At 35.8% G+C, this 24,202-nt stretch overlaps 1 protein-coding gene across 1 annotated transcript in view; it reads left to right on the forward strand.

The window, feature by feature from the left end:
* Nucleotides 1–24,202, forward strand: part of camk1da (calcium/calmodulin-dependent protein kinase 1Da) — a 95,488-nt gene that overhangs the window by 56,456 nt on the left and 14,830 nt on the right. The window contains exon 3 of the mRNA XM_038302046.1: nt 3,714–3,788. Within this exon, the coding sequence (XP_038157974.1) occupies nt 3,714–3,788 (75 nt within the window). The remainder of the gene's footprint in view (nt 1–3,713; nt 3,789–24,202) is intronic.

The raw sequence follows: 24,202 nt of genomic DNA on the forward strand, positions 1-24,202 counted from the left end.
TTAATAGTTAATTAGGCTTTTAAATAATTTGTTTAAGTGATTGTATTCTTAAAAGAAGTAAAAAAAATATATCTTAATCCAAGCCATCTGTTGTATCTAGGACTGAAACAATTAATGGGATTAATCGGGATAAATCAATTAATCGTCAACTAATCGATTAATTGTTGATGGGAATGAGGAGACTCAAAACATGCTTTTAGCTGATAGAGCAACCCACCTTGAGCAGCAATTATACCAAATTAAAAAAAATATATGCAGACTTTTTGCATTTAAGATAAGAACAATTTCCAATTGTCAATATGCTCTATCCAGAACTCCTCAAGTGTAAAAATTTTAGTTTAGGCTGGTTTGTTTAGGTAAACAAATCTTCTTTAAGGAACCTTTGGCTATCTGATTACTAATCGAAAAAATAAATGACAGATTAATCGATTTACAAAATAATCGTTAGGTGCAGCCCTAATCTTATAATTTGGTAAATAAATCTAAAGATGAGCTCAAATATCTTTATCTGGGTTGCTTTTTCACTTTGTAGACAAGAAGATTTGGAAGTTGTTCCTGAAAATATTTTCTTGGCAATACAAAATCACATGATCAAAACTGTAAATTGTGAAACAATAACAAGATAATCTAAACTTATCCGAGTCCATCAAGTCGTTGAATTTTCTGTAATTTATAGGGTTGTTCTAGCAAATAAAAAAACTGTAAATTTAATTCAGAACGTGTTTCATGAGATTTGATCCTTTGTACGGAGTGAATTGTGTTCTATTTTTGTTCCAGGTTTTGTAAATGGAAATTGAAAACATACATTTAATAAATTAAAATAAAAAGAAAAATGTAATCAAGAAATGAAACTCTGAAAAAAGGTTTTGAGAATACATTTTATTTTTTCAAATAAAATATTTAGTTTTTTTTTTCTGAGTTTTAAAAATTGAAATTCTTTTTAAATTATTTTACGGATCACACTCTTCATGTCAAGCCTGATGCAAATGCTCCCTCTTGACTAGTAAAATGTTTTTTCTTTAAAAATTATTAACAGTAGTGATTGTATTTGGGCTTGAAGTGTAAAGAATGTGGTTTGGAAAATGCAATTTGAAAAGAATTTTAAAAAATCTCATTTAAAAAAAAGAAATTTAAAACGAAAAAATGTGACAATACACATTCTTTAAAATAAATAAAGTTTGAAAAAAAAAAAAAAGAAATAGAGTAATAGCTAAATTACTCTCAAAACTTTTTTTAGTTAAGATGTCGGGGACAGGTTGTGCAAAACGATGCATTTTCTTTTCCAAATTTCCATTTAAAAAACCTGTTATTTGTTTGCAAGAATAATGGCACAGACTTCACTCTATACTCTCCCCACCTTTCCCTCCTAGACCTGCTGCCTCTGGGGCCTGACTTTAGATAGCTGGAGGACAGTGGATGATTTTATATCAATATTTGGACAAAACCTAGAAAAATGACACATAGAACACAATCTAATTCATGTGGTAAAACATCTGTCTTTCACTGGAGTAACAGAGTATGGTTTTGATCAGTGCATTTCAACATAGCAGTCATTGAGAAGTCCTGGAGCAATAGAATTTGTTCTTAGGCTGTAGATTCAATGATATCTAACAGCTTCAATGATCCGTTGTAATGCGGGAAATAGAGCTGAGTGTTACTGGAATCAAACAAATGGTCCAGATTTGAAGATTCTCTTCCCCATTTAACAAATCCTGAGAAAAACTGAAATAATTGGAACAAAATGATTAAATATTCTCTGATTGTCGTCACCCCTTTTTTTTACCCTATTTTTCCAAAATAACATGTCTCACCGTGCTGCCACAGCTGTGACAGAAATCTGTGAATGAGAGCAGCTCGTAACAACGTGGAGAGGCTTTTTTTGTGAATGCAACCAGACTCCGGTCTACCATTACACCCAGGCTGCTGTCTGCCAGCCCATCATTATCCCAGACACGGCTTAAATCCATGCATTATCCCCTTTCAACACGGGCTCGTGTCGGTGTGGGCGTAAGTCACGTCGTAGCTCTGTGGCTCATCGCTCGCCTGCCGTCCAAGGGTTCATACGCTCTAAAAAAGTGTTAGACGCCTCACCTTAGAACCCGCAGTGCATGTGTGGGTTTGTGGGAATTACCTCTACTTACAATGCAGACGATGATTAAATCCGCATGCCCTCATGAGCTGAATCTGGATTTTATAAGCTTTAAGCTATGAGGGTAACACACAGTAACAGCTGGTGAAAGCACCCTCATCATTTCTCCATCACTTCTGGGATTAATCTGGGATTCAAAGTTTTTTCTTTCTAGCTGCAGCTAGTAAAATTAGTAAAGCATCTACAGGCTAGTAGCCGTTTTCTTAAAGAGTTGAATTCTGACTTTATATCCAACAGCCGTCTCTGTCACCAGCTGTCATTTTTATAAATGGACATAAAAAAATAAAAAAATTGTTACAGCAGCTGCAAACTGATTTTAAATGTTTGAGTTCAACTTATGGTGTAGATGATGTTCATTCAAGCTTCACTGTCAAATGTTAGCTTAACTCATACAAAGTACTGTGACCTGATATTCCCGATTTCCGGGGACAGTCGTCGTTTTGCACCACCTGTCCCCGACTAAGGCAGCGTTCACACTGCAGGCCTTGATGCTCAATTTCTGTGAAATCCGATTTTTTTGCGTTGCCGTTCACATTTCCAAATATATGCGCCTTGTATGTGATCTCCTGTGTAAACTGCAGTCGTACAACGCAAGTGTCCCGCATGCGCAGTAGACGACGTAATGACATCACAGGCCAGCGTGCTCTGTGTTTACAGAAGTAAAAAGCATCTAGCGATCTTTCCCAACCATAAAAACACAATCTTTTCAAGGTGGTTAAACATAAATACTGCTCTCCGCATCATCATCTGCCGTGGTTGTTGTTTTTCTTGCTGCTTCTTCATAGCAAGACACAGAATAGTGTCCTTTGTCGGGTATTAATGGCGTTCAGGTCGGATGAATGCGACCTGGCCATTGAGACACAGGTCGCATTTGAAAAGATCAGATTCGTATCGGATTCAGGACCACATAGCCATAGTCTGCCATGCTGGTACTTAGAGAATTATAAAGACAATGATAGAGGTGAAAGTTTTTTTTCACTAATACACAACCTTCACGACACATACTGTCACAGCATTTCTTATAAGGTGAATTTGCATAATATGGGACCTTTAAATTACTTAGTGATGAAAACAGAACCCCAGTTCTGCCCCGCCAGATGGCCGCCCACACTGAGTTTGGTTCTGCTGGAGGTTTCTTCTTGTTAAATTGAGTTTTTCCTCTCCTCTGTCACAACAAGCATGCTTAGTGTGACGGATTGCCTTTCAACTGGTTTTCCTTAGATGGAAAACTTTGAATCAATTTGACTGGGTGATCTGGTGAACTGTAAAGTCCCTTGAGATGACATGTGTTGTGAATTGGCACTATATAAATAAACTGAATTGAATTAAATTGAATTTAATTAACCAATTTTTAACTCTTTAAAAGAAGAGTTATTAGCATGAAGATGCTTTGCTAATGTTACTAGCTGCTGCTAGTAATTTTCTATGTTCTGCACCTGAATGGGGAGTGAGATGGGGGTCTTCTCTTGAAGTCGATCATCATCTTTGTTTTCCGATTAGTTCCTTCCACAGAGTGACAAAAGTTAACTCACTGTTTTCTTTTGGTTTGTCTTTGCTTTTGCAGGATCAAGCATGAAAACATCGTGGCTCTGGAGGACATCTATGAGAGTCCGGACCACCTCTACCTGATCATGCAGCTGTGAGTTTATCTACATCTTCACGTTGTGTGTTTCTAGTCGGCCCTTCAAACTGTTGATCTTTGATCGTGGGATTGAGCTGCTCTACCCTTCTGTGCCAGGTTAGAGCAGCTTATACAAGAGGAAGAGTTGGTTAGGAGGTTTGGCCCTGATGCTGGAAACAGTCTCTCCATTAAGGTGAAAGTGGCAGATGTGGATTACGCAAGAGTATCTCTGTTTATAAGGCATTGTCAGCGGATTATCTGTGCAGCCACATTTTTGGGTTCTTCTACCAAAAACAAAAAACAAAAAAAAAGAACGAGCTGCCCTCACTAACCACAATGAGTACTGCACTTTTAGGTCTAATCGCAGGGTTTCCTCTAGGAAATTCACGAATATCAAAAACAAGACAGTAATCAGAGGTGAATAAGTGATTATAGCAATGTGGAAATCATTATTTTCAGAGAAAAGAAGAGACTATATTAAAAACTCTACTGTATTTTTTGGACTATAAGTTGAACAATTTTTTTCATGGTTTCGCTGGCCATGCGACTTGTGCGACATATATGTGTTTTTTTTTCACCACAAGAGGGCGCTTTGTACCATTGCACGCAACAACATGTATTCTATTAATACCACTGAAAGATAAAACTTTACACCTTACCACAGTGGAATAACTTGATCCTATAGGCCTGTGGCTGCAGACCCTATTAGATGGTTTTGTTTTGCGTTTTTAAAATAGGCCTATTTCTTCTTTTAAGATAAACTTCATTGTTCAACTCCAGTGTTGTGGTCTTGATATCATATAGTGGTCTGAATTACGTTAATTGTTTTTTACTCGTATCGGACAGGCGCACTTTCTGCCTGTTTTTGTTCTGCGTTGTTTTTTTTCTTCTTCAGGAGAGGACCGTTTTTACTAACGTACCTGTCTTTGGAGATTATTTTATTTGATGGAATATTAATATATATAAATATATAAAAAGTTGCGACTTTTAGTCCGGTGCGACGTATATGGTTTTTTTTCCGTCTTCATAATGCATTTTTTGGCTGATGTGACTTAAACTCCAGAGGGACGTATAGTCCGAAAAATACGGTAGCTGTGTTCCTATGCCTTTGAGACAGTAACAGTAGAATGATGGCTGCTTCCACATGAAGTTGAAAAAACGCAAAAAAAAGACAGAAAAGTCATAACATTTGTTTCTAGTCGCTTGTTTTGGAAAAAAAGTGGGTCTGACGTCAGCTATAGCAACAGCGTCACTAAGGTGGCAACACTGGACACCTTCATATCTCCTGTTTTCCTTTGCTTTAAGCCAGGCATACACTATACGATTTTTTGCCCTTTTCAGGCAGATTCTCCAGTCGTGGGAGTTTTTTTTTCAATCAGGCCTAATTTCAGCCTCATGGTGCGCCGTTTTATTGTACAGGGCCTAACGAGGAGCAATCAGCCTCTCATGACCTACACCCGATCAGGAATCATATTGTCGGGAGAAAATCAAACGTGTTTGAAATTCAGTTGGTCGTCGTAGGATCGCATCAGAGCGTCGGGCCACACAGTGTGAGAAAATGCATCGTGACCTATGAACTTTTAAACCCTGTGGTTTAAAAGTTCATACAGTTTGAGCTGTAGCTGAGTGCAACGATTGAAAATATTGCAGTGTATGCCCGAATTTGGAGAGCAGCTCAGCCCACGATAACCATCAGCTAGCTTTATACACTAGACAGCTTAACAGAAGGGCTGTGTTAAGTTTTCAAAATAAAGTACATTTGAACATTTAATTAGATTTCATTTAATTTTAAACTCTGGTTATTATTAGAATAACTGTACAAATACACAGTCTGCTATATTATATCCTAGGGCTGAGCGATATGACCTCAAATCAATATATATATATATATATATATATATATATATATATATATATATATATATAATCTAAAGAAAGAAACAACTGAAATGCAGATAAACATGGTTTAATCATATTTTGCCTGACTGCTCTGAGCATGTCTGATGATGATAAAAAGGATCAAAATTGTGTCAAAAAAGTCATAAAACATTTTTTAAAGATGTATATTAGCATTCTTTAGTGAGTTAAGGATAGAAATAAGTAATTTCAGTACCATAATTACATTTTTTATGGAAACCCGGATGTATATCTTTTCACGCATGTGTAGGACTTATCGTGCTTCTGGGGTGGATTGGGTAGTGACAGGCACCACTTTAAAAAAAGTTGAGGAAGTTCGTTATCAGAACAGGTCTCAGCTGCCCTTTGTTATGGTGAGCGTGTTAATTGGTTAATTTGATTTGAATTGAGCTGATCACTCTGGTAAATGTTTGGTTTGTGCCAGGTTAATAAAAAAAGGGCTTTGAAGTCTTTTATTTTACTAAAGACGAGGACCGGATATGTAACGTAAACCAAGATAATCAATAAAAAGTAAGACAGACTATTGGCTGAAGCAGGCATTGGTAAATAGACTCAGATAAAATGAAACAGAATAATTGAAAATCCACTATAAGGCTTTTATCTGGTTCAGTGGTTCTCAAGGGATCAACAGGGGTTTGCCTAAAGATTTTTTAGAACTGATTGGTGACCTTTAGTTTATACCTTATTTAAATAGAGTTATAAGTTGTTTGGCTGTTTTTTTTACACTTGATTTTTGTTGTTTAAATAGTAATAAATATGTAAAAGTGGATGAAAGCATCACCGTCCCCGTTTCCTATTTTAATTTTCACGATATGCTTTTATTTTCATTTACAAGCTGGAAATGTCCCCAGATTAGATTGCAGGAATCTGGTCACCTTACTCTTCCTCCATTTGGTTTTCCCCCTCTCGGCATACATCGATCGCTCCTACGGTCTGAGAACAACAACAGGGAAAATAGAGAGCCAAATAGAGTCAGTGTTTATAAATTGGAAGCTTAGATACTGATTTCTGCTCGCTGAAGAAGATGGATAAATGTTCCTGCCTTGTTGAGTCCAGGAAGAAAGATTTTATCCACATTGGCTACAAGCAGCTCTTATCTAAACAAAACACCTCACATTGTCTTAAGCAATGCCATGATTTTCTAATGGCTTTCTTAGTTCATTTAAACTGAATTTAATGCATTATTATCATTATAGACTTCCTGGCAGGACGGTCTAATTGGCAACTTTTCAATTTCACTCCAAAGTGTGTTTTATTTTTGTGAAGGTGTCTCCCGTAATAAATGAATAAAAGGACATGAAGTTGATTTATGTAGATGACGTTTTACTTTTATGTTGCTTAGATAAAAGCCAACTTTCTTTTTTTTGCTTTTTGAACAAACCTCAAACCAGAAATTTTAAGACAAAGTTAATGACTTTATATATTCGTTTCAGCTGATATTTTTGGCTTGAAATACCTGCTGTGTTTTTTTTAAACATCAATTAAACAAGAGTCTGAGACAGTAATTAAGATGCAAATCAAGCTTTGTGCTGAGCTGTTACATCACCTGAAATCCTCCAAAGGTCCTTATTGTTGTTAAGCTGTTTAGCTTCAATGATAAAACCACTTAACCAAGTATTTCCGCTTCAAATGCGCATACTCCCACCTGTTCATGTGTCTGGTACCTCTTGGCTGGTGATGGATGTTGTCCAGTGGCTCCAATTATTGGCCAAGGTTGATGCTGGAGCAAGAAATATGGATGTAGCAGAAAGTAAAGCAGCTGTTTTTTTCCCATTTAAATCTTTCAGACATGTTTTGAAGTGCTATTTAGACTTTTTGCATATAAATTCAGAAGATTTTTGTCTCTAAATGGGGTTGGTTAAATATAAAACTCACTGAATAGCTTTAAAGATGCCGTTAACAACATTTTAAATAGGTGTTATGAAGTCATCCAGCTGTTGATGACAGCCTGGCTAAGAGATGGTGCAGAAAAGGCAGAAGGTTTTTGTTTTGTTTTTTTTTTAGCACCAATTTTGGTGTAACATTCAAATACTGCAAAGATCTGACTTTTAAAATAAAAGACGTGAAATCAAGAATAAACTGCTTAAATTGGCTACCTGACTCTTAATTTATTCTTAAATAGTTAATTATCTGTGTCTGTCCGTTCCATTCTGATTTTTATTTTGCCATCTTCCAAAATGTTACATTTTACACTGTAAAAAAAAGAGAGAGAGAGAGAGAGAAAGGTTGTCCAAACTCAAATTTAAAGGGAAATTACTTGCAAAATCTAATTTTGATGTAGCTATTTCAGCTTATTTCTTTTTGTAGGCAGACTCTTTAGCTTGATTTATGCTTGGTGCGTTTGGTCAAATGCTCATTTTTGGGGGCAGTTGCTCAGGTTGGAAACCAGGATCTTATACGTCACATGGAGCCGCCAACAGCCAAAACATTTAACAATGTTCCACATTCCATAGGTAGTAATGCCACACTGGTGTCATTTAAAGATATTCTGGATTATATTAGTGGATTTTAAATTGTTATTTATTTAAGTTTTTTGGGTATTTAGGACAATTTGCAGAAGATTTAGATTTGAAATATGAAAAAAAAAAAAAACATAACTCTATTATCTTATTTCAAATGCATATTATGCAATAATGTTGTTTCAAAGTTAAAAACTTTTACTCCATTAACAGATCATTTTATTTCCCTGTTCAGATTACAGACAAATACAGTTACTTTCAGAAAATTTTAGATATTTTTGAGGTCATTTTCTTGCAGTCCAAGATGTCTGTCAATAAAGACAGAAATGAAATTGAAAATGCAACTTCATCGACACTGCCCAGTTTAACTGGATAGAAAGTTATCATTTATGAATTGTGATCATTTGGCGTTATTTTTGCTTTTAAATTAAATGTTTAACAGATAAAAGGTAAGTTGTGTGCTGTAGTTGTCCTAAAAAAGTCAAATAGATGACATCAAGGAGTCCCTAACAGGAACCATTACAGCAAATCAATAGTTTATCTAGGAGATGCGCCTGGTAGAGCCCACTAACAACGATATACTATGAACTGGTTGGTAAAGGAGGTAAATATGCTTGTTTCATTATCTGGACGATTAGCTGGCCCTTTACTAAGGAAAAGCTTTATTGAGGCGTTGCTACATGTCTCGAGGAGCAAAATTACAAAAATCTAGATGATTGGTTTGATAGGCTTTTAAATTCATAAATGGTATTTTGGGCCAAAGAGTAAAAAAAAAAAAAGATTTGGGGAGGGCACTTTTATTGTCCAGGGGGAAAAAGTACAGGTACTCTAGCACCACCTAGTGTCTATCTGTGCACGTCCCTGGGCCAAATTATTTAATTCTGGGTTGCTGCTCCATATGGACGAAATTTGCACATGTCCTAGCTAGGAAAATTTGTAAATACGCTTACAGATACACATGGAAAACATAGCGAGCGAGCGAGCAGCAACTACTGCTGTTGAGGATTCCCAGATGTAAACACCTAGGGACATCCTGTGATTTAGCTCATAAGTATCACCACTACCAAAAGATTGTGGAAAAACTCCAGGAAAGAAATTACTGTCGCTTTCAAACAGCATGAAGACGATTTGGCAAACTTGTAAACAGCTGTGTTTCCTACTTCCTTGTGGAACTAGATCATTTTTAACTACACGGACAAGCATGGTGAGCGGGCAACAACTCCTACTGGCAAGGGTTTGCTTTTATCTATTTTATTTTAATCTGATGATTTAGCACATAAATACCACCACTATCAACACATTGTAGAAAAATTCCTGCAAAGAAATGACTGTCGCTTCTGTACGGCACGAAGAAGCTTTGAAAAAGTCGTAAACAGCTGTGTTTTCCACCTCCTTTGCATGCGTTTGGTTTTTAGTATCATTTATATGTTTGCAAACTCTTTGAATTTGCAGCGAGGCGGGGTATCGCACTATGTCTGCACTCCTCACCCATTCGACGAAAAGTTTTTTGCATAAAAATTTTATATTTGGGAGCATCTTAAGCCATTTGTATTATTAGTATTATTTTAAAGATGAAAAAACTTTTTTTAATTATTTAAATGCCATAAGCCATGATAATAATTTTGAAGATGGCTGGCGGCAGTTTCGCTCCACAGTGCAGACCCAAAGTCTGCACTACCCCCTCCCAGAGGCATATCGCAGGGACATGTGACCTCGTCTCAAACTCTTCAAAATAAACATTGGTTGTCAAACATCACAATTTAGCCCTTTCCTGTTGAAGTGTCATATTATTATGTTTTTCAATCATTTTCCTTTATTTTCTTACATGTACATAGTAGCTGCCTGAGTTTTAGTGGTTTAGTCAAGAGTTTTAATTTAGATATGATAGGATTTGGAGTTGAATGATTTTTGTCAATATATTCTTATATTTTGAATGGAATATGTGAATTTATTCAAAATGTGTGCAGAGTTGAGTGTTTGACCATGATTTGAACGCACAGCAGTTATTTGATTACATTGCATAAAGTTAAAACAGCATTAATTGCATTAAAAACCTTAATTATTATCCCTAATATATCACGCTTCATTTTTTCGGTTTACATAACTAAAAACAGTTTATTTATCCCTAAAAAAAGGATATTTTTTGTTTTATAGGGTATATTTACCGTGCTGATTCTCAGTAGTAAATGTTTTTCATGTCTTAAAAGTATTAAAAGCATCCCACGATCAGAGGGTTGTAAATGTTCTGATCTAATGACACGACGCTTCCAATAACAAGTTTTAAAGTTCTGCAGTTGGAGACGGAGAGAGAACCACGTAGACCCCTCCTCTGTTTGCTCATCTGTTCCTCACACCTTATTTCCATCCCTCTCACCTCTTCCTTTCCTTTGGCTCGCTTGCATTTCTTTATTACTTTCCATGTTCATTTTTGTCCCCTGTTACCATCTGTTAATGGAACACGGGTTGGTTTCCATAGCTACAGGGTCAAAGGTAAGCAGTGGGTATTGACGCTGCAGAATAGCCTTGAAACCTGCAAGTTTTTATCTTAAAATGTGAAGTGGCAGCATTTCTGTCCAGAAGTAGGGGAAACTGTTAAATAGCTTTAAAGATGTTTTTTTATTCTTCAGATATGAATGAAATTTTAATACGCAGTGATATTAAAGATCGCAATATGAGCATATTCAAAGATCTAACTGCAGCTTCCTCTCTCTTGTTATGCTTTATAGCTAGCCGGCAACCATTTCTGAAACTCCCCAGAGTACTTTCTCCAGCTCCATCAGGCGGCTATAAAAAGGCACTGAGAATACCCATAATATACTCCTTTACCATCTCCAATAAAGTGATGGATAAGAAACTAATAAAGACACAGAGACAATTTTACAGAGGACGTTTAGCAAAAATGTGAAGTGAGTATTTCTTTACCTTTAGATAAATTCTTGCATTCCCTTGTTGAAAAAGACACCATAAAAAATCCATTACACTATATTTTGCACGCAACGGGCATCAGATCTAATACAAATATTAGTTTTCTGTTGTTATGCATATTTGTGAAGCAGCACACCATGACCTGGCTCTACACAGCTGGCCTTTTCTGATTTCTCTAAGACAGGGCCTCCTAAACATTTCAGCTTGTGACCTGAAAAATAACAGACAGGCTTTGTTTATACTTGTCGCAACTGCAAGGTGCACGCCACCAAATTAGGTCATTTTAGGCTTCCACTCCCTATAGAAAGCCTAAAGTGCAACAATTTGATCATTTTACCGTATGTTTAGTTAAAAAGTCATGAAACAAATGCTATTTGGTTAATCAGAATGCAGTAAAATACAGCAAATCATTTTGGTCATTGGACATTGTTTTTTACTCTTACACTGGTCGATGCACATTACCACGTAAAAAGCTGCGTTCAATGACTGATATGTTATAAGTGTTTTTTAGGGTGATTAGTTAGAGCTCATTAAACTGCCTTTTAATTAGATTTGCACCACATTTTACATTGTTTTCATTACTTTTTAACCAAACGGATTGTAAAATGGGCAAACTGTGGCACTCTAAGCTTTCCATAACGCCCCTCGGGACCTGTGCGGATAGAATTTCCTGCAAGCCAAGGAAAATTTGTAACCAAACAGACAAACATAGTACAAGAGCAACAGCTCCTACTGACGAGGGCTTGCATTTATATAGATTCATTTGATGATTTACCACCACTATCAAAAGGTCGTAGATACACAGCTGTAAACATTTAATTACTTAATTTATTTATTTTTTTTTCATTTATTTAACTCTGCATTTTATGATATATCTCATATTTAAATCATGTGTTAGATGACTAAATAAATACTAACATTAAATTATTTAAATAATAAGTTTAACTTTATCTGTATTACTTTAATGGGACATTTAATTAAATCGAACCAAAAGCTTTCCAGAATGCGAATCTTTGTTGCTTTACTTTTGTTATTGTAGAACTGTGTATCAAGTGCAGGTTCCTATGAAGACACCTCAGATGAAATGCAATTAACTGCAAAGGTAATGAAAGTTAATGAAAAATACTTTAATCATGAAAACTGTGTTTAAGCCTCGCCGCTAATTGACAATAAGAGAAGAGGAGGCTGCTAATGAAGACCAGGCGGCTGGTAGCATTCAATCATTCTGACTGAATTAAAAGGACAGAATGCTGCTTTAAAAGAAGCGGTGCTTGGAGGAACATCATCAGCATTAACGTCCAAGGGTAACTTTGATACGACGGAGTTAGAGAATTTTTTTATTTTGAGAAAAAAGTCGTAACATTACGAGCATAAAGTTGTAATATTACAAAAAAATTGCAATATTATGAGAATGAAGTCATCATACAACAACCCGTCTCAGAAAGAAAGCTTTGAGATACAACCAGCATATGATGGCCGACCAGCTCCACCAAACAGCAACCTGAGTCCACTTTGAGATGCTGACCAATTTGATGTTGGTGCTAAAAGATTTTCTTATTTGTCAAACCAGAGCCTTCACATAATGCTCGACATTCCTCATTATAGTGAAGAAAATGCTTCTTGTAGGAGTTGTCATAAAATACAACTTGTTTCTCATAATTTTAGGACTTTATTCTCTAAATATTACGATTTTATTCTCGTAATTTTATGACTTAATTCTCGTTGTTTTACAACTTAATTCTCATAATGTTACGTCTTTATTCTCATAATTTTAAGACTTTATTCTCGTAATGTTTCGAATTGAATCTTGCAATTTTACGACATTATTCTCGTAATGTTACGACATTATTCACATAATTTTATGACTTTATTCTCTCAATGTTACGTCTTTATTCTCGTAATTTTAAGACTTTATTTTCGTAATGTTACGACTTAATTCTCGTAATGTTTCGACTTGATTCTCGTAATTTTACGACTTTATTCTCGTAACGTTACAACTTTCTTCTCGTAATTTTTTTACTTTATTCTCGTTTTTACAACTTTATTCTCGTAATTTTACAACTTTATTCTTGTCATTTTACGACTTTATTCTCATCATTTTAGGACTTTATTCTGGCAATGTAACAACATAATTATCGTAGTGTTACCACTTTATTCTAGTAATTTTACAACTATATTCTCATGATTTTATGACATTATTCTCATAATGTTACAACTTTATTCTCGGAATTTTACGACTTTATTCTTGTATTTTACGACCTAATTCTGGTAATGTTTACACTGGAGCAAGATTTAAATCCAAGAGCAGAAACAAACATACAAATGGCTGCCATTTCACAGGATTTAGGCCAGAATCGGATATCCATTATATAAAAGCACATCCCTAACAGGTGGGCATGATGGAATTTGATGAGAAACCTCTAACATAAATATGTAAATGATAAACTGAAACAAGTATGGAGGAAATTCCCCCCAAAAGTCAAGACCTTATGTCAGATGTGCTCTTTTCTCTATCAAATCTTTATTTTTTTCTCAGATTTAATTTTTCAGGCTCAGATATTTTCTTCTCCCCCTTCCCTCCTTTCCATGCATGCTTCGTCATGCACTTGCGGACCTTCTTTAAATTATTTTGCTCTCTTACCGATGCGAATTGTATAATCACCTTGCAACCGTTCCAGCCATTAGGACAGCTTGGAAGTGCGCAGAAAATACTCTCAAATGCTGTATCCGAACGTCTGTCCTAACCTCTATATCTCTCAATAATTATGTATAGCGGGGACTATATAGTGGACTATGTATTGAACTTAGTTAACTAACAGTCAGGAGAGATGTGCTGGTGAAGATTCTCAGTCATCCAGGTCATAGTTATTCCAAAAAAAAGTTCATTGAAAACAATGCACTGGACTTCCCATCCAGGAAGCTTTTACAATTCAAAATGTCTGGAATAGCGTTGAGTTCGAGGTTTTATACAGTAGCTCATCAAAGCCTTGTTTTGTTTTTTTTTAAACATGCACTTTAAAATGTATGAAGGGCTCCACCCATTGGAATGCTCTGATCTTTATATTGGAGAAACCAAACAACCTCTCCACAGACGCATGGCCCAACACAGAAGAGCGGCCGCCTCAGGACAAGACTTCAATTTGCATGTGTTCAAAACAAAAAACAAGGTTTTGTTGCACTTCCTGGATGGGAAGCGAAAATTACAGTGGATTGTTTTCAATTTTCTTTTTCTTGGTCAGGACAGATGATCACTACTTTTTTGCTCCCCGCTGGTCATGTAACCCCATCTTTGTTATTTATTGCCGCTAAAACAAATCCCATCATGCTTTTGGAGGGGAGCTCCTGCAGAGCAATGTGGGATGTATCTGCTCGTCTAGTGACCATGGAGGATCACTACTTTTTAAGGTGCATTCCGGGAAATTTCAAGTCCACTACTTATTTCATCCACTAGACGTTCGAACACTCATCTAAAATGGCATGATCACTATACTTATAATTGTAATCACTTTGGATAGGGTGCACTTGTTTCTTGCTCCTGAGTGTAGAACAATAGATAACAAACAGAAGCACACATTTTGTTCACCTCAGAAAATGGACCGACACCAAAACCCTCAAGTACGTATTTTTTTCTAACCCTTATTGCACAACCATTTTATTCCCACTAACTTGTAATGAAGTTATTTAAAAACTTCGGTTACATTTAGTTAATTTTCTAACAAGGAATATTTATTCATTTCTATCATGATTTTTAGAAAACTTTCATTGTTTTTCTTAATGGTCAAGTGGCGAAATGTATAGTAGTAATAAAGACATATTCAGTAGAAGGAAACAAACACACCTTATTTAAGGCTGTTATTCTATTGGCTGGAATGGTTGCTAGGCAATGATACCGCTCCAGTCTGAGAGTGAGCAAACAGAGTTTGCAAGCAGGGAAGGCAACTTTGGGAGATAATTTTTATCTCGTTCCATTGGCTGGAATGGTTGCTAGGCATTGATCTGAGTCTAACCTGATAAAGAAAGGAAAAAAAAACCTAAAGCCAAAGGCTTGCAAGTTCATTTTTTGACTCAAGTTAAGAGGAAGTTTGCATGTGAGAAGTAGGCAAGGCACAGAAGAAGGTTTTTATGCACAAAACATTGAATCTGTATCTAAAAAAAAACAGATTTGATGGAGATTAGAGAATATTTGAGAGAAAGGAGAAGATTTTATTGCAAGCAGAGTTAAATATTGACTCTTGGCTGGTAAAATCCTCAATAAACAAGCTGTATCCAGCATCATCTGTAAAAAAATAATAAGATGTCCTTTATAGTAATACCCTGTGGTAAAGTTGCTCTACGTTTGAAATAACCCTTTAAACTATTTGAGCTTATTGCACTACTCCCAGCCGACATGAAGCTTAAATCTGAACATAAATCATTGACTAGATATTACTTATACAGAATTATGCATAATCTAAGAGGCTCTTTGAGCGTCTTGACTTGTTGATTGATTCTTGTAGCTTTGCAGCTTATTTTATTCTGCTACATGTTCGTTTTTTCTCCCCCTCACTCTAATCATGTTTAAGGATCCTCATGCTGTGTGCGAAGACAGATATGCTGAAATATGGAAGACGGAGTGAAAGAATCGAAGCAAAGCATCTGCAGTCGGTGGTGCAGTGTGATTTTTTTTACTTTAATCAGTCTGCTGGATTGTGGTTTCATTGCTCTGCAGCAGTTTAATCATGAAGCATTGTCTATCTTCTCTAATAAAAGATGACAGCAGAACCGTGTCCCTAAGCGGCTGTAATTACCACATTGGTCCTGATCTCTAAGTCGCCCCATTTGTTATAATTACGCACATTTTAAAAATGTCGGGTTTCCTTTTTTTCGTTTTTTTTTTTTTTTTTCTGGTGCCAGAAACCTAATTTAGGGCGGAGGATTGTCCAATGTGTTCAGTGTAATTGCTGCACGGCAGATCAATGCAGACTTTCCTCTGCTGCTCTTCAGCACGGCTTGTCTTATGTAACCCCGAGCCCAGGGAGGCAATCAGGCCCTGCTCCTATGAAAATCAATGCAACTCATTGCAACTGGAGCTTTAAAATGAATGCTGTTGTGTTGTGAATTAAATGGTAAAGATCAGACCCACTCAACTAAAGGGAGGGGGACTAGTTTTTAAAAAGAAACGGAAAGTGAAAGTATTTAAAGTTAGGCAGCATCTGTGTTGATGTAGTCATTAGTATGCTTCCTTAGTGCTGCTCTGCTTCCAAATCTTTTGTTTTTCTTTAAGGAAAGAATTCCTTTGAATTTCATTTAAAAGCTGAGGTTGAACTTAAATGTCTGTAGTCAGGTTATGTCCTTATATAAAAAAAGATAAAAAAGAATTTGATGTTGATAAAAAAATAAGGTTATTTACACCAACCATCCGTCCTGATAGTGTTTTTCCTTTTTGAGCCTAAATAGAATTCCAGCGTTCGGCAGCTTACATAAACAGAAGTGGCGCCATCTGCTGGCAGTATTTTAGAACGATCAGAAAGCCAGATGGTGGTTCTTAAGGCAGCTATTTAGAGCATAATCATCCCCTAATGCCGCAGGTTAAAGGAACAGTGCTAGGTGATTGCAGGCCGAGAGATATTAATACAATCGACTGACTCTCCCCACAGCCACCTATCAGATCATCTCAGAAAAAAGAAAATTCAAATTCCTAACAAACAGCATCAGCGTAAAAAAAAAATTAATATATCTAGTCATGTAATTTGTACTTAGACTGTAGAGACTCTGCAGCATTGCTATCACCAGTATCTACGGAAGAGGATTAGGGCCACTGGAAAACTAAAAAAGTTAACTGATTTTTTAATTTTATTTCAATATAATGTGGAAAAAAAAGTCAGAATTCTGACTTTATTCTCACAATTCTGGCTTTAATCTCAGATTTCTGACTTTAATAACCGAAAATACAAAATCTGTTAAAGAAAAAGTTATTAAAATTAAATTGAAATTGAATAAAAAATATTCAAATCTTTCAAAAAAAAAAATGTACGTGAAAAAAACATGGAAAATACATGTTTTAAGAAAGTGAAGGAAAAAAAATCGAAGCAAACAGCTAAGTTTTTCTCAAAAACTTGTTTATTTCTTCCTTTAAAACATGTTTCAAAGCTTTAGTTCTGGATTTATTTATTTTTAAAATGTCAACTAAATAAATGTTTGTTTGCTTTCAACTATAACAGAAACAAAACAAGCTTTATACAGATATCCCTCTGTAGCAAAGCTCTAAATGTAAAAGTTTAAACCAGAAGTTTTCATCTATGGCTTTGCTCCCCCTAGTGGGTCTGTGGATTTACTGCAAGGATGTCATAAGATTCCTTTTCTAGACCTTTCCTATTATTTACTTAAAAGTTACATCTGTGATCATCCCTGTAGTGCAGCTTGAGACATGATTGCTGCCCTTTTTCCTGACCTTTCGCCCGTACATATCCTGTACGGACAAAAGGGCAACCCTGAGATTGACCCGATTGTTCTTTGCTGTTTGGTCCAAATCCCTCAGTGATACATCCCAAAGGAGAGGCAGAATAATGATTGCCTAATAGATTTTTCCTTTCTTTTAAGAGATTAAAGCTGTTTACAGGAAAAGTATTCTGAATTCTCCTTGAAGAGGAGATTGCATTACTCAAAGCCGTACAATTTTACATGAGGCCAAGTTGTTGAAGCTCTTATGTGAGTAAACACATAAGGAAAGCAAAGGTGGATGTTGTGGTTAAGTGCAGCAGTGGTTTATCTCTCCCTCTGAAGGCAGCTAATGACTGCTGCAGCTCAATAGCTGCGGTCAGGGACCCGGCTCTGCTGGTGTGATTATGGTCCTTCATCTCTATCAAGGAAAACAGGCCCCCTCACCCTGACTCAAACACATAAAGGCTCGCTGTCAGCCATGATTCACATCCTGCTTCTCATGAGAGCATTAAGACTCTGTGCCTGTGAGCTGATCAACTAGAAAAAGAGAGTTGGAGGGTCAGAGAAGAGAAGAGAGGGAGAACGACGGTACCTGCTGTGATCTGAATCAATAACAAGAAAGGATGTTTCTGGATCAGACTTGTCTGACCATACTTTATCCAGATATAAATGACAAAAGGTGTCCAGTATTTTGATTCCATAAAGGATCTATATTTATGATAACCCCATGTTCGGAGTAAATTCCTCCCTTTCCTCAGTGACTCTTTACCTCATTCTGGTGAATCCAAAGGGGCTCCAAAATCCAAATCCACCCATTTATAAAAGTAAAGTTATCTAACACAGTTGTGCATTTTGCTGCTCTTTTAGCATCTGCAGGCCTCGTTATTAAACCATATTTTTCTTTTTTTTGTTATTTTTTATACACAATAAATACGATATAAACTAGGGTTTCTTAACCCTGATCCTCAGGGCCTGCTGTCCTTCCTTCAGGTTCACTCACCTGACCTGAATGAAATGGAGGAGGACCAGGGTTAAGAACCCCTTAACTAAACTCTGGTGAAAGTGGTGCAAGCATAACCACCAGAGATCCCAATAGTGCAGCATCAACAGATGGCCTTCAATCTTTTCCTGTTCTTGGTCAGCAGGCATCAGTGCTCCCAAGCAGACAGTGGAAATCTCTTTATCTCCAAGGTCACTGGTTTGAAAGTTTCCTCATGCTCCTCATCTCCAGTTTTCCTTGGCTGCAGTAGTGATGCATACCCAACATTGTCTTTGTGTCAACACTGATAGTGGACAATTAAACCACACCAGGAATGAAGTCTGTTGTTTTTTTGCAGTTCTTGTAGAATGTTGATCCCTGATATGTTTTTTTTTTTTTATCATCCTTTGTCGTTACATGTTAGCTTCTGTTAGATGTTTTTGTCTTTGTGTGTGTATGTGGGATTGTGTAGGAGTTCCTGTCTTATTGCCATCGTCTCCTTACGCAAACGCTTATGCAACCACGCAGCCTGGTGGCTGATCTCCCCCTTTGCAATCTGTGTTTATATGTGTGGGATTTTTTTCCCGTCCTCTTTGAAGAGAGATAGAGTGGATTAGCAGTTAATTCTGATCCCCCCCACCCCCTCAGTATTCCAGAAACTTCATTAGTTTGACTTCAGTAAGCTCTAATCTGATCTGTCACTGTGACGACGCCCAGCAGATGCATAAGGGCGACTGGGTTTGCCCTCACTAATGCTTCTTTCTGTTTACAAGCATTTTTCACTGTTTGTATGTCATTACAGGATTAATTTCTAATCATGCTGAATAAAACAGACACTGTTTATAAAGCTAGATACCTTTCTCAGTTTTCTTTTTATCTCTTTATGCATGCATATGTTCACCCTCTGCATTTTCCCACATTATATTGAGACTTTATGCAATACAAAGTTCTATAATATTGCAAATGAAAAATAAAATTAAAAAAGGTTTTCCACGGTTCTTGCAAATGAAAACCTAAAACATGTGATTCTTCACAGACTTACTTTTTTATGCTAATAACAGCTTCAAATCGTTTGAGGTTTATCATTAAAAGCTGTTTATAAAGAGGCAGAAACTTTTAATCATCTCTCTTTTGCTCAAATTTAGCTGGATTAGAATGAGAAATGTCAACTGGAGGCTTTAAGGACCCAAATGCAGAGAGGAGTAGGCACAGATGAGTTTGTGATGATTTAATGAAAGTACAAGTGGAACAGAGGCAACAATCAGAGGTGTCAAGTAATGAAGTACAAATGCTTTCTACAAATTACTTTTTAAGTATCTATAATTTACTCTATTAATTCATATAGTGGCATCTGGCTGTTTTTTTTAAAGGCTACTTTATACTTTTATACTTTAAGTAGTTTTTGGAGCACATATTTTTTCACTTTTACTTGAATTAAGAGGTCAAGTTGATACTTAAACTTTAACCAGAGTGTTTTTATTTATTTATTTTTTTACAATTTTATTTATGATTTTTGACAGCATATGACATTGATAAATACAATATGTATTGGCTGTACATTTTATCAAGACCCCAATAAACAAAAAAAAAAAAATGTAAACAAAAATATATAACTAGAATACCGGTAACAGCAGTTGAATAATTTTTTCCATGTATAAAAACCTCATAAGGTCAGCAATCCACTGATCATGAGTAGGAGGAGTTTTTTTCCAATTCTTAAAGTAGTCTTCAGGTATTAAACGTCGCGCAAATAAAGAGGCAAAAGCAACAGTGTTTGAATAGCGTTTAACAATAGAAATGCCTGGAGGTATCACCCCAAAGAGTGAAATCAAAGCCGAGGGAGCAAGTTTGATTTTATATGTCTCAGAAAGTGTCTTAAATATAGCCGTCCAATAGTTGTTCAGAGTAGGGCATGTTCAAAAACTATGAATAAGTGAACCAATTTCACATTGGATCACTATCTGGATAAAACTTAGCTAATTTTTCTTTGGAAATATGTAAACGGTGTAGAACCTTGAATTGTAGGAGCCCATGCCTGGCACAGATAGAGGACGAGTGTACGCTATGCAACATACAATCCCAAAGATCACCTGAGATGTTCATCGCCAAATCTTTTTCCCAGTGGGATTTTATAATGGAGAGAGATGAAGATTGTAAATCCAGCAATAAGCTGTAAATTTCTTTAATCTCCCCCTTTTGTGAACATTAATATCCAAAATACTATCCAAAATTGTTTTCTCTGGTAAGTTAGGAAAAATACTGTATCTATTGACTGTAAAGTGGCGTGTTTGCAAATAACCAGAGTGTTTTTAAACTGCAGTATCTATACTTCTACCTAAGTAACATATGTGTGTACTTTTGTGGACAACACTGGCAAAAATACTAAAAAACTAGTGATGCTATAAGATGAGCTGAGACTTTGACGTGTGTGACGAGTACTGGAGGGGGCGTTTCCACAAGGTGCGTATCGAGGCTTGCTTCATTTGGGGGAGGAGCCAAAATAGATGACGTCTGAAGCCTCCTACCCTGCCATACCAAGTGACCCCTTTGGGAAGTGGTTCAGCTCACCCAGAACTTCGGCAGGCATTTAAAGCATCAGTATTGAGTCAAGATGTGGGAGTTTGTAGGAAAGTTGGATAGAGTTTGGATATATTCTAAGAATAGATTGGTTGGAAGCACAACCAATCTAGTTGGTTAAAACTAGTTTGGTGAGATTAAACAATGTAATGATCAAAATCTGAGGCACACAAGGCTACAGATGTAATGGATTTCTTACTAGTGGTGTCAGCTTTAAGAGATGGACTCCCATTCTTGAGGTTTATGGTTTAAGACTCACATCAAATTTTTGAAAGTTGTGATAACGCTTTATTTTTTCAGCTAATGTGACTGATTTGCATTGGTTTGCCCTAGTAAAACTATACCAGTGTTAGATTGGTTGGTTTGACCAAAACATTTGTTGAACACATAATTTCCAACCCGATTAAAACCAAAAACTCTGGAAAAACTAACATGTTTAAATAAAATAACGAACACCTTTCATTTTGTTAATCGTAGCCCAATTTGCACAAACAGTGTCACTGTCTGCTTGAGCTTATTTCACTAAAATGGCAGAAAAACTGTGACTTTTCTCTTCTAGGACATGTTACACATAAAAAACTTACTAAAGATTTTACTATACAGACCACAATTTAAAACAATTTAAAATGATTTTATATGAGAAAAAAATAAATAAAAAATTGGAAAAGATTAGATTCTATTACTAACTGTAGTTCTGCACTCCACCAGTAGGTGGTGACATGTTCACATAAGGCTTCTTGAACTGTCGGGATCATTGAAGCAATTAGCCAAACGGTGAAATGTCTCATGACGCTTCATCTCACCATCACTACTGAAAACCGAACAAAAACCAATAAAAATCAGGGAAAATACTGGAAGGAAGCAACGAAAACAACATCAACAACACAATAAACCTCTTTGACTAGGCCACTTTAACAGTATTAGCTACAGGTTTTTGTGGTCTTCTAAACAGGTTTTGTTGGTGGTTTGCTGAAGACAATTATTCCCACAACATAATACTGCCACCACCATGTTTCCAACTTAGAGTTGTTCTCTTGTGTCAAGGGTGAGATCAAATCTTACAAATATTGCTTTTAATCTCACTTCCACTTTTTTACCACATCTCCTTAAAGACTGGATCATTGGGTAAACAGTGCTTAGACTTTTCTGCTTAGGATGTAAATTTCTGCATCTCTTTTGGAGTTGGAAATCTAGCTTGTGTCCCATATTAAAACATAGTGCTGGCAGCAGCATGCTGATGGAATGCTCCATTTTTGCTGCAGATTGGAAGCTATCAGAGTTGATTAGAGTGAGGTTAACCTAAATATAATTTATGTCATATTTTTCAGATTTTAAAGCTGCTGCAGCATAAAAAATGTGTTTTAAAAATGGCAATTTTGACTGCTTATAGTATTGGAAATACATCGTTTAAACATGATTTTTTTTTCTTATTTTATATTCAGGATAAAGGGTGATTTTTAACTCTTCAACCAGAGCCACAAAAAAACCTTGAGCCATATTATTTAGGGATGTTTTTACAGAATACATGACGTAAAGAATGAAAGGTGGTTTGATGTCACTGTGATGTCATCCCTGAGGTATATGGAGGGGAAAATAAATCTTGAGTATTTGCATATGAATATCGCATAAAAAAAATAAAAGTACCATGAATTACATAAAATGTAATAGAAATTTCAGGAATTTATACAAGATAAGGAACATTAATATCCAATTAAATATCTAAAAATACATTTAAAATAGCAAAGGATTGAATTTCCTTTTTTAAACATTTATTTATTTATGAATTTATTTATCTAACACTGTTTAAATATTAGATATACCATATAATTGTTAAACACCAAAATCGTCATGATTTAAATTTTATATATTTAATGAAATTATAAATTGCAGTTAAAAATGTATCTTTCTTACAAAATTATAAAAATAAAGTACTTGATATATATAAATAATTAAATGTTATTTTAAAAATCTATTTATTTATTGTTTTATCCAACATTTCATTTAAGTACAAGAAATTCTGTGACATTATAAAATTCACAGGTAAATAATCAATAATCAGTCCCATTAAATGATTAAATTATACATAAAATAATAAAGTCTCATTTCAATGTTTATTTATGTAATATTTGATTTAAATTAGTTATACCATGGGATTGTAAATTTCACAGTAATTAAATGACTTATTCAATAAGCACATATTAAAATATAATGATTAAATGTTATTTAACCAATATATGTATTTAAACTGTAGTAAAAAGGATAAAATGTTTGGCAACCCTGGTTTAACACCCAGGTTGAAGGAGCGCTTCTCGTCCACCAGGGGGAGCCAAACGTTTGTCTATTTAGAAAATAAATCTTTGCTTAACTGTAAGAATTGTAAATCTGGACAAGATATTTCATGCAGCAAAATAATCATAAAAACACAAAAGTATTTATTGTAAGAAGCTTAATGCTCTTGGATCAGGGCAGGGAATATTTTTTTTTACACAAACCTGCACTGTAAGGATTTGGTTTATTGCTGCTTGTGCTAAAATAACAAATCAAATGAGGATTAGTGTTCTCAGCCCTCTACACCAGGCAGGGGGTTGATCTGGTGCCGGCTTCAGATCTCTTAGTGTTTGCTGCATACTCCTCACAGCCTCCTCATGCTACTCTCTACTCCACATAATAAACAGAAACCTCGACCATACCATACCAACTTTATTTATGAAGCACTTTATACACCGAACAGGACCAAAGTGCTGTACACAATCATAAAATACAATAAAATTATAAAATAGAGAAAAAACGAGTGTAAAATACATATTTGTATACAAAAAGAATAAAACAAAGTAAAACCTCTCAAATTGTGCCAAAAGCCAAGGAAAAAAGATGAGTCTTAAGAAGAGACTTAAAAACAGCAAGGGAAGAGGCCTGTCTTATGCTCAGAGGCAGATCATTCCACAGCTTAGGAGCTGCCACAGAAAAAGCACGGTCTCCTCTGAGCTTGCATTTTGTCTTTGGGACCCTCAGAAGCAACTGATCAGCTGACCTGAGGGAACGGGAGGGTGTATAAGAATGTAACAGCTCAGACAGATAAGAAGGAGCAAGGCCATTAAGAGTTTTAAAAACAAATAAAAGAATTTTAAAATTAATCCTAAAATGTACTGGCAGCC

This window comes from Cyprinodon tularosa, unplaced genomic scaffold (genome assembly GCF_016077235.1).
Source record: "Cyprinodon tularosa strain WSP-4 unplaced genomic scaffold, ASM1607723v1 ctg480, whole genome shotgun sequence".
Classification (NCBI taxonomy): domain Eukaryota; kingdom Metazoa; phylum Chordata; class Actinopteri; order Cyprinodontiformes; family Cyprinodontidae; genus Cyprinodon; species Cyprinodon tularosa.